This window comes from Staurois parvus, unplaced genomic scaffold (genome assembly GCF_062004578.1).
Source record: "Staurois parvus isolate SC_StPar_1 unplaced genomic scaffold, SC_StPar_1.0 ptg000048l, whole genome shotgun sequence".
Taxonomy (NCBI): Eukaryota; Metazoa; Chordata; class Amphibia; order Anura; family Ranidae; genus Staurois; species Staurois parvus.
Genome location: NW_028317844.1, coordinates 4,407,879 through 4,420,190, shown reverse-complemented (window position 1 = coordinate 4,420,190; position 12,312 = coordinate 4,407,879). Strand labels below are relative to the sequence as shown.

At 41.9% G+C, this 12,312-nt stretch overlaps 1 protein-coding gene across 3 annotated transcripts in view; it reads left to right on the top strand.

The window, feature by feature from the left end:
• The window catches only part of ARMC2 (armadillo repeat containing 2), a 267,447-nt gene that overhangs the window by 177,351 nt on the left and 77,784 nt on the right, over window positions 1-12,312 (top strand). For all 3 annotated transcript variants that reach the window (XM_089664810.1, XM_089664796.1, XM_089664802.1), the window contains one exon: window positions 6,536-6,637. In XM_089664810.1, coding sequence (XP_089520936.1) covers window positions 6,536-6,637 — 102 coding nt within the window. The remainder of the gene's footprint in view (window positions 1-6,535; window positions 6,638-12,312) is intronic.

Here is a 12,312-nt window from a genome sequence, read left to right as displayed (position 1 = left end):
TGCAGAGAGCTACAAAGGATGTCATTCCTGGAAGAAGGCAGAAGTGTGAAATGTTTAAGGAAGCTGAATGAATATTTACTATATTATGTAGGTGAGTCTGCAAAGTAGACTCACCTACATAATGTCCTCTTTAAGTGCTTTCAATTACAGTACATCTTTTACAATCTTTTTAGTATCTATCTATCTATCTATCTATCCCTGATCCTCTGTCTGGACAGCACTGATTGGCCCTGTGCACCCTCCCAAAAAAACAAAAAAAAACCTTTTGCAATACACACCAAAGTGAGCTTGTGCAGAGTGCCTCTTATGTCTCTGTACGATCAGCAGATGGATTGGGGACAGTAAATGAAATGGAGAAGACAGGCTCAAACAGCCTTTTTATATCATGCAGAAGATTAACCCCTTAGGTTCCACAGTGTATATAACAAGAATGCTTTACTGCATATACAGTCTGATTTTACTGTTGTGGGTTTAGTAACACTTTAAAGTAGTTGTAAAGCTAGAAGGTTTTGTATCTTAATGTTACCTTGATGTGTTCTGCTCCCCCCCCCCAATACGTACCTGAACTCAATGTTGTGCCAGTGCTCTGCATGATAGCAGTGACTCTCTCTCCGCTTTCTCTTTCCTCATAGCCTCAGAGACAGCAGTGGGAGCCATTGACTCCTGCTGCTGTCAGTCACAGCCTGTGAGGCGAGAGCGGGGAGCAGGGCTGTGCCACGCTTTGTATGTCAGTAAATGCACACATCCTGGCCGGAATCAAGCCCTGATGAGTGCCCATAAAGCAAGGAGATTACAATGGGGGCATTTGGCAGGGGGATGTAGCCAGGAGCATTGGTGGGGGACCTAAGAAGAGGATCTTGGCTGTTCTGTGCAAAACAATTGAACAGAGCAGGTAAGTATGACATGTTTGCGATTTTAAAAAAATGTAAAAAATAACTATTGTAGGTTTATAGTCACTTAAAATATTTTTATATATTTATATTTCACTTTGCTGTGAAAACAGGAAGGTGGACCTGCTTTTATATTGGTTTGTATATTATGTCAGAGCAGTTACAGCTGAGCCATTGGTTGTCAAGGACTAATAAGTGACAGCATGCCCTACCCAACTGCAAACTAACGTGATGTGCTGGATCATCGTTTGATGTGGCTATGGTCATCTGTATATTAGCAAATGTGATTAGCAAGCCTGCTTTACAATGGTTGAGTAAAACTCTGCATTATATAGTATATTGCACAACGGCTTGCACTTAGGCAGAGAAACAATGGGGTTGATTTAATAAAACTGTCGAGTCCAAAATCTGGTCCCCTCATAGAAACCAATCAGTTTCTACGTTTTTTTTAGCAAGGCTTAATTGAACAAGTTGAAGTTAAAAGCTGATTGGCTACCATGCAGAGCTGCACTAGATTTTGCACTCTCCAGTTTGAGTAAATCAGCCCCAATGTACGTGCTGGGCAGAAATCAGAGCCTGTCCTTAACGTGAGGACAAGGTGCATTTGGGGGGGGGAGAGGGGGGGGGCAGAGCCCCACTGCCCCAAAGCACCCCTCAAGCATGTGGCCTGGTATGGCTCAGAAGATGGGGGGGGCGCTCCCTCCCTTTCCTTGCCTGTCGGGCTGAATGTTTGCATAATGGTTTGGTATGGATTTTGGCCATTTTCTTTTTTAATATTGGTGTGGGGGTTCCCCTCAAAATCCATACCAGATCTGAAGGGCCTGGTAAAGATTGAGGTAGAAGGGGCAACGCTTTTTTTTTTTATTCTTTTTTTAATGCTGGCACTTATTTGTTTAAATTTTGCTGTCAGTGGGGAAACCTTCTGACAGTAGATGAGTCATGGTTGTTAAGGATGGCGTGGCCGCCCGCTTAACAACCAGCTATTCTCAATATGCAAAACGAATGCCGATACGAAAAATCTTCCAAAACACAAAAAATGAATTGGTCCAACATAATATTGACTATTGCAGGGCTTAACAAATCCCAAGCGCAAGGTCGCCATGGTTACTAGAAATTGCGTCCTGGCGCCTTGGTCCACACACTGCTTTCCACTGACTTAAAGGCAATATTTGTGTCCCAGTGCAAAATCGCGTCTCATTGACTTTAATCCAAAAACATTCCAATTGACTTCAGTGCAAAACCATGTCTCATTGTCTTCAGTGCAACAATGCCCCCTATTGACTTCAATGCAAAATTATGTCCCTTTGATGGGCACTGATACAAAGCATTGATGGGTACTATTTGCCGCACTGATGGGGCTACACCAATCATCAGGGCACTGATGATCGGTGTGGATGTCCCCTCTGAGAAATGCCACTGACAGGCTCTCCTCTCCTCACGTGCTGTCAGCTTGAGGAGAGGATTGCCGATAACTGGAATTTCCACTGTGATCAATTGTGATTGAACACAGCTGATCACATGTTAAAAGGCTACTCTTATTGGCCCTTTACTTGGCCATGTGATCAGCTGTGTCTGCAGGACACAACAATCACAGATCACACTGGGTGCACACCCCAGAGGGCGCAGTTCTGGGAGGAAGTCCATGGACGCCCTCCCAGAAATAGCCGGCCACACTGTAGCCATCTTATGGCTATAGCGTGGTTGGGAACTGGTTAAATCCTGTTTTGAAAAGTGTTGAAATTGTCTCTAATACTACTGTATATGATAAATCTCTGAATATACCTTTTATACATTTATTTTTCATATTTGTTCTTGCTAATATTGTGAAGGGTTGATAGGCCCAAAGCTATCTGATGGCAGTTTGGAGTTTAAAGGGTTAGTTGCTTAGGTAACTTAACCCAGTGACAACTACGCTCAAGCTGTTGGCACCTAGATTGGGGTTCTGATAGCTGGAAAATCTTTGTGCAGGGTGCAGCTGAGAATGGCATTGTTACAGTGCCTTGAAAAAGTATTCATACCCCTTGAAATTTTCCACATTTTGTCATGTTACAACCAAACACGTAAATGTATTTTATTGGGATTTTATGTGATAGACCTACACAAAGTGGCACATAATTGTGAAGTGGAAGGAAAATGATAAATGGTTTTCAAAATCTTTTACAAATAAATACCTGAAAAGTGTGGTGTGCATTTGTGTTCAGCCCCCTTTGCTGTGATACCCCTAACTAAAATCTAGTGGAATCAATTGCCTTCAGAAGTCACCTAATAAGTAAATAAAGTCCACCTGTGTGTAGTTTAACTTCAGTATAAATACAGCTGTTCTGTGAAGCCCTCATAGGTTTGTTAGAGAACATCAGTGAACAAACAGCATTATGAAGGCCAAAGGAACACACCAGATAGGTCAGGAATAAAGTTGTGAAGAAGTTTAGAGCAGTGTTAGGTTACAAAAAAAATCCCAAGCTTTGAATATCTCACGGAGCACTGTTCAATCCATCATTTGAAAATGGAAAGAGTATGGCACATCTGCAAACCTAGCAAGACATGGTTGTCCACCTAAACTCACAGGCTGGGCAAGGAAAGCATTAATCAGAGAAGCAGCCAAGAGGTCCATGGTAACTCTGGAGGAGCTGCAGAGATCCACAGCTCAGGTGGGAGAATCTGTCCACAGGACAACTATTAGTCGTGCACTCCACAAATCTGGCCTTTATTAAAGAGTGGCAAGAAGAAAACCATTGTTAAAAGAAAGTCGTAAGAAGTCCTGTTTGCAAGAATCCATGTGGCAGACACAGCAAACATGTGGAAGAAGGTGCTCTGGTCAGATGAGACCAAAATTGAACTTTTTGGCCTAAAAGCAAAACGCTATGTTTGGCGAAAAACTAACACTGCATATCGCCCTGAACACACCATCTGCACCGTGAAACGTGGTGGCAGCATCATGTTGTTGGGATGCTTTTGTTCAGCAGGGACAGGAAAGCTGGTCAGAGTTGATGGGAAGATAGATGGAGCCAAATACAGGGCAATCTTAGACGAAAACCAGTTTGAGGCTGCAAGACTTGAGACTGGGGTGGTAGGTTCACTAATGTTCTCCAACAAACCTCTGAGGACTTCACAGAACAGCTGTATTTATACTGAGATTAAATTACACACAGGTGGACTTTTACTAATTACTAATTAGGTGACTTCTGAAAGCAATTGATTCCACTAGATTTTAGTTAGGGGTATCAGAACAAAGGGGGCTGAATATAAATGCACGCCACACTTTTCAGATATTTGTAAAAACTTTTGAAAACCATTAATCATTTTCCTGACACTTCACAATTATGTGCCACTCTGTGTTTGTCTATCACATAAAATCTCAATAAATCTTAATAGCATATAATTTACATTTTTGGTTGTAGCATGAAAAAATGTGGAAAATTTAAATGGGTATAAATACTTTTTCATGGCACTGTACATTAATGACAGCGTGGTGTGAGATTGGCTGATCCTTTGTCACAAGTTGGTGAGAAGACCAGGGGTCGGACACCAGGTTTCATCACATGAGGTTCCTTTTAAAATCTGTACCAGACCTGAAGGGCTTGGTATGGATTGGGAGGGACCCCCTACGCTGCTTTTTTTAACATCGTCATTTGTTTATATTCCGCTGACAGCAGATGAATCAAGGTTGTTAAGGATGCTGTGGCCGGTAGCCCACTCCTTAACAATCAGCTATTAAGTAAAATCGGATCATTCGTTTCATTCAGATGCTTAAAATGCTGCTGTTGTAATATGGAAATTCGAATGCATCTGAAATAACAAAAAGTTAGGCTGAATTTTGATTCGGAAAAAAAAGAACCATACATCTATTAATATCAGAAACTGGCGATAAAGAGATACTGTCATCTTGCCCATGTATTGTCTCTGCAAAGGGTATCTACTGATTCTCCCTATATACTACCTGTCTGCTTGCAGCATCTTACTCCTCTGCAGTTGACACGGTAACTGGCTGTGTTGGTCTATGGCAGCGATGATGCAACTTCTCCTGTCATGTGACATTTCCTGAACCTAGCGATTGGCTTAAGGGCATCTACTGAACTTCCTATACTCACCTTACATGTGCGTTTTTATCTCCTTGCCTCTCTGCAACCGGTACTGAAATAGTCTGTTTTGGTGATATATGGGAATGAAGATGTAACTTCTCCTTTCAGTGACATTGCCCATACCTAGCAATTGGCTGCTAGGGCTAGAAACCATCATAGGGGAGTAGGTCACAGGCTCACCCAAAACCAAACGCACCAGGTATTCTTGCTAGCTACGGAGGACCAAGGTGCTTCGAGGATGGACACGAAAGAGGAGTACAAGCGCTTCTGTAAGATCTGAGACCTAGACTCTATTGCTTGACTGTAGGTTTGAATTGCAGGTTGTTAGGTACAGTCTTTCACTAAATGAGGTGAGGCACTGAGAAGTCTGTGGTGAGGTTATGAAGTTCAATATTGCCCAAGCCTCAAGGGAGGATAAGATCTGGGTTGCAGCTGTTTACCATCACAGAATGTAGGGTAGTGTCAGGAATGGACTGGCCAGCAATAGTGGGACTCAGCTGCCTTATGAGCTGCAGTACCAGGGCTGGCCAGCGGGTGCTCCCAGCAATCAGAGACTCAACCTTGCAGCCAGTCAAACACCTGGAACTAATTATACTGGTGTATTTAAGGGACATTCAGACCTGCAGACTCTGCCTTGGTGTTGTGTTTCTCTTGGGCCCTGTATCCTGTTCCTGCTCTCTGTTCCTGTCTGATTCTCTGCTGACCCTGCTCTGATCCCTGGCTTGTCTGACCATTCTCCTCTGCCTGACCCTCTGTACCACGCTGCCCGCTACCTGCTGAACCTGGCCTGTGACCCCGACCATTCTCCGCTTGCTCCCCCTGTACCTTCCTGCCCGATTGATATTGACCCGGCCTGCCTGACGACGCTTGCATTGTATGTACTGTTATCTGTGGGTGGTTGGTTGGTTTGTTTGCACTGTGTTATGTTTTAGTATTGCACTGCGTTTATGTTTGTATGGTTAGTGTTAATAAATTACATTGTTTATAACATATCTGAAGTCTGCGTTTCCCTGCGTCAGTCACACACCTCTGGTCATACCCGGGAGCCCTGACAGGTAGAATGTGCAAATACTTGATCTATGCACATCTTCTAAAAATACCTTTTTCCCTGAAATTGACATAGTAAGAGATAAAAACCTAAGGCCATCATGCTACCGTCCTATTTCTGTTCTGGCCTTTCCACAGATCTGGGTTTGCCTAAATATGAAAAATGTGACATCAGATCTCATATTTCTGGAATATGAGAAAATGAGCTGCCAAGATATTAATTTGTCAATTTTCATTTGCCATACAATGACAACACCATAAGTGCATTTACAGAGTTCCCTTTAGTATTTACATTGGGTCCACATGGTACACATTTGTGTGGTTCTAAATATAGAATGTACCAAAAATAGGTCAAGAAAATCCATGTTGCGTTTTTTGCCATGCAGGTCTTGAAGCCTCCATGTAAATTGTACCACTTTAGTTTGTATAAAGCAGATATACGGAGTAAACATAATATACTAACATTTATTACCTGTTTTTGTTTTTCTCATATACATTCTGTTTCTATTGACTGCCTAGAAACTGAATCTGTGGGTAACGAAACCGAGACAGAATGGGAGAGAGATTACTGGAATGGGAACATATTGCCAATTCTTAAAGACCTGGAGGCAGCAGAGCAAGGTAGGAATGTTTCCTTTACCTCTCCAGTGTTCTAGTTGACAATAACATAATTTCAATCTCTTTATGTACATAGCTTCAGGATCAGGAATCTTAGTTTAAAGGAGAAGTTCACCTTTTCAGGCAGAATTTCACTTTTCATAATAAATAGAAGTGTTTTCCAATGCTGGCCCAGCCATCCCAATGTGCTTTTCTCTCACTTTCCTCATCCACAGGATGTTTATTTTTTGTCAGTTTGTCAGTGAGACTTTGAACGGATTTTCAGATTGCATAATTTCTTGTAGATGGTCTCTCAGCATTCATTTCCTGCAGGCCACTTCCCAGAAGCCTTCACTTCCTTGTTGCATCAGAGAAGAAGAAGTGATAGGGTTTGTTCGCCACTCTGGACCACACCTCCCTCATTACAATACTACCTTCCTCCCATCAGCTATGTAGTACAAGGGCCTGTGTGATTTGATACAAATGGAATAGATTGTTCAGGTGTGTCCTCTTTTTCCATAGTTCTAGTAAATTTAAAGGATATTGTACAGAGATTGTACAATCAGATTGCATATTGTTTGGACATCTTTATAAAAGTACATAGAAGGAAGTGGATGGAGACACTCACTTGTCAGGCCCCATTAACATCCCCATGTAGTTAGCTTTGGGTGTTTTGTAGTGTTTTCACTCATTATGCGTTGGGCAGCCCATTCACTTGAATGGGCTGCTATAGGCGCAATAGTCTCCCCAGAAAAGCTCCAGAACTTTTTTTGGAGTGGAGCACGGTACATTACTGAAGTTTTTGTTGCGTTTGCAGCACTTGAGGTGCCTTTAACATGTAATGACAACACGAACACGATGCATATTTGCAGCGTGTTTCTGAAATGCATGGCAAAGCACGCATTTACTGTGCAGAATACCATGTGAATGGAGCCTCTTTGTTCTGTGTAAATGCACCAGTTTCAGGCTCCATTCACACCTAGAGTAGTGGAAGCACATGTTTCTTGGCTCGTTTTGCCAGTTCTCCTGTGGGCTGCGCTACACGTGGCAAAGTGGCTCATGGGACATTTTAGCGTGATGCGAGTTTCAAATTTTTTACTGCGCGTTTTGCTGCATTTGTCACTCCTTTTTTTTTTTCTTTTTTCCATGTGGCAAAATGTGTGCTAGTGTTTGGTGTGCCTATCCAATCACTCTATATCCAATCAAGCAGGCCCTTGCATCACATTAAGGGTGTCTCATGGGCTGCATGCGGCCTGAACCTGTCTGAAGGGACACTGGGGTAGCCAGGCAAATGCATGTGGGGAGAAATCCCAGGGATGCTGTAAAAACAAATAGTTGATGGGTGAAGGGTGTGTACTAATGAGGTCAGAGCAGGATGTGTGTGCTAATGAGATCAGCTGGTAATCTACTTTTGGGGTCCTTCTGGCTCCTCTGTCTATATTTCAGGAATAGAAAAAGCTTTCTAATAAATTTACCAAAGGCTAAGGTAAGGCCTTGCTCCCCAGATCAAAGAGAGCTCGTATATTTTTCCACCTGAGGTACATTAATGGTATAATGGTGCATGGGGTAACTGGATTTTATATATAAAAAAAGTTTAACTTAGCCTTTAATGTCACTGTTTTTAGGTGCTGATGATGTGATATATTTATGTGCTTTCATTTCATTAACCCTTTATTACACTTGTGCTTTGATTAAACACAGGAGGAAATCCGTCCAAAAGTTTGTCTTGCTATGTTGAAATATACAAGCACTAATATTAAACTGCTGATTCTAAATATAATCACCTTTAAAGTGGAACTTTAGATAAAAAATTAAATAAAGGTGAACAGGAAGGAACCTTTATGCAGAAGAGACATGCTTTGTCTCTTCTGCATTAAAGTTACCTACCTGCCTGTCAGTCCCTGTACAGTGAGCCGCATAGGTGAAGCTCACTACACAAATCAAACAATGTCAAATATGACCGAACACCCAAGCATGTGCGGAAGTGACGTCATCTCCGCCTGGCCAAAGAAAGCAGCCAGTGATCGAGATGATGTCGGCGACCAGGTGGCGAGCTCTGGGAGGCTGCATTGCTGGATCCAGGGTTAGTATAGTTCTGCTTTAATTTTAGGGGATACTGTTAAAGCAGTATGAAACCCAAAAACAAATATGTATTATGTTGAAGTTTACCAATTCATAGATGTGGTGGCTAAATTAGTTTTCTTTTTTTAGGCTTCTCTTCTTTTATTTTCACTTTTTGATCTGTCTAGTATACCTGTTTTCTTGTACAGTACAGGATACAGGCATATTCTTTGACGACCAGGTTATCCAAAGTATGTTGCTTTCTTCAGGTGATAGGACACTGGACAGAACTGTAAGGACTCACATATTACCCCTCCCACTGACAGTTATTCTCAGTTTTTACTAGTGTCCTTAGGCGATGATTTTTTTTATTTGCTGCTTACGTGTGGCTATATATTGCCAAAACAAAAGTATTGGGACACCCCTCCAAATCATTGGATTCAAGTGTTCCAATCACCTCCCAGGGCCACAGGTGTATAAAATAAAGCACCTAGTCATGCAAACTGCTTCTACAAACATTTGTGAAAGAATGGGTCGCTCTCAGGAGCTCAGTAAATTCAAGCATGGTACTGTGATAGGTTGCCACCTGTGCAAGAAGTCCATCCGTGAAAAATTTCCTTGCTACAAAATACTCCACGGTCAACTGTTAGTGGTATTATAACAAAGTGAAGGGAACTGGGAACAACAGCAACTCAGCCACGAAGTGGTAGGCCACGTAAAATGACAGAACAGGGTCAGCGCATGCTGAAGCGCACAGTGCGCAGAAGTTTCCAACTATCTGCAGAGTCAGCAGCTAAAGACCTCCAAACTTCATGTAGCTTTCAAATTAGCACAACAACAGTGCATAGAGAGCTTCATGGAATGGGTTTCCATGGCCCAGCAGCTGCATCCAAACCTTACATCACCAAGTGCAATGCAAAGCATTAGATGCAGTGGTGTAAAGCTCGCCATGACTGAACTCTAGAACAGTGGAGACGTGTTCTCTGGAGTGACTAATCACGTTTCTGTCTGGCAATCCAATGGACAAGTCCATGTTTGGTGGTTGCCAGGAGAATAGTACTTGCCTGACTGCATTATGCCAAGTGTAAAGTTTGGTGGAGGGGGGATTACGGTGTGGGGTTGTTTTTCAGGGGTTGGGCTTGGCCCCTTAGTTCAGCCCTCAACCCGATAGAACACCTTTGGGATGAATTAGAGCAGAGACTGCGAGCCAGGCCTTCTTGTCCAACATCAGAGCCTGAATTCACATATGCGCTTCTGGAAGAATGGTCAAACATTCCCATAGGCACACTCCTAAACTTTGTGAACAGTCTTCCTAGAAGAGTTGAAGCTGTTATAGCTGCAAAGGGTGGGCCGACTCAATATTGAACCCTACGGACTAAGACTGGGGTGTCATTAAAGTTTATTTGCGTGTAAAGGCAGGCTTCCCAATACTTTTGGCAATATAATGTGTATGTGTGTATATATATATATATATATATATATATATATATATATATATATATATATAAAATATGTGTGTGTATATATACACCCTGTTCAAAATTATTATGCAAATTATATTTTTCTCATTTACCTAAATAATTGATGTAAATAACAGTCAGCATAATTCTCATGTTATCAACTATTAAGAGTACAATTCAAATTTTATTGAACAAACCTAATAACAGTATTTTTTTTAAACATAAAAAAACTTCCAATGCACTGTTCCAAATTATTACGCACAGTAAGTTTCAAAACACTTTATAAGTTGTAAAGAGCTGAAAATTGGCATTTGTTGTTTGCAGCATATTTACTGAAATCAAAAGCTATTTCAATAAAACTTTTAACAATATTTTAACTTTTTAAACATTTTAACAGGTCACGTTACATTTTAACATAGGACCCCTTATTTGATAGCACCTTCACAAGTCTTGCATCCATTGAACTTGTGAATTTTTGGACAGTTTCTGCTTGAATTTGTTTGCAAGATGTCAGAATAGCCTCCCAGAGCTGCTGTTTGGATGTAAACTGCCACCCACCCTCATAGATCTTTTGCTTGAGGATGCTCCAAAGGTTCTCAATAGGATTGAGGTCAGGGGAAGATGGAGGCCACACCATGACTTTCTCTCCTTTTATCCCCATAGCAGCCATTGATGCAGAGGTATTCTTTGCAGCATGAGATGGTGCATTGTCATGCATGAAGATGATTTTATTACGGAAAGCATAGTTCTTCCTTCTGTACCAGGGAAGAAAGTAGTTAGTCATAAACTCCACATACTTTGCAGAGGTCATCTTTACACCTTTGGGGACCCTAAAGGGGCCGACCAGCTCTGTTCCCATGATTATGGCCCAAAACATGACTCCACCACCGCCTTGCTGATGTCGCAGCCTTGTTGGAACAGGGTGGCCGTCCACCAACCATCCACTACTCCATCCATCTGGACCATCCAGGGTTGCACAGCACTCATCTGTGAACAGGATTGTTTGAAAATTAGTCTTCATGTATTTTTCTGCCCAATGCAGCCGTTTCTGCTTGTGAGCATTGGTTAGTGGTGGCCGAATAGAAGGTTTATGCACAGTTGCAAGACTCTGGAGGACTCTACACCTTGATGTCCGTGGGACTCCAGAGGCACCAGCAGCTTCAAATATCTGTTTGCTGCTATGTAATGGTATTTTAGCAGCTGCTCTCTTGATCCGATGCATGGATCTGGCAGAAATCTTCCTCAATGTGCCTTTATCTGCACGAATCCGTCTGTGCTCTGAATCAGCCACAAATCTCTTAATAGTGAGATGATCACGCTTACGTTTTCATGAAATATCTAATGTTTTCATACCTCGTCCAAGGCATTGAACTATTTCACTCTTTTCGGCAGCAGAGAGATCCTTTTTATTCCCCCATATTGCTTGAAAATGGTGCTCTGCTTAATAATGTGGAACACCCTCCTTTAGTAGTTTTTCCTTAAATTGGGCTCACCGGCCAATCTAATTATCACAGGTGTCCGAGATTGTTTTCAGTGATCAAAAGAGCCCTGACACACAATGCCATCCATGAGTTAAACTGAAAAACAAAATATTTAATCTTTGTGACACTTAAATAGAATTTGCATAATAATTTGGAACAGCGTGTATATGTATGTATATGTGTGTGTATATATATGTGTGTGTGTGTGTGTGTGTATATATATAGTATCTCACAGAAGTGAGTGCATCCCTCACATTTTTGTAAATATGTTATTATATCTTTTCATGTGACAACACTGACTGAAGAAATGACACTTTGCTATAATGTAAAGCAGTGAGTGTACAGCTTGTAAAACAGTGTAAATTTGCTGTCCCCTCAAAATAACTCAACACCCAGCCATTAATGTCTAAACCACTGGCAACAAAAGTGAGTACACCCCTAAGTGAAAATGTCCAAATTGGGCCCAAAGTGTCAATATTTTGTGTGGCCACCATTATTTTCCAGCACTGCCTTAACCCTCTTGGGCATGTAATTCACCAGGGCTTCACAGGTTGCCACTGGAATCCTCTTCCACTCCTATATGATGACATCACGGAGCTGGTGGTTGTTAGAGAGCTTGCTCTCCTCCACCTTCCGTTTGAGGATGCCCCACAGATGCTCAATAGCATTTAGGTCTGGAGACCTGCTTGGCCAGTCC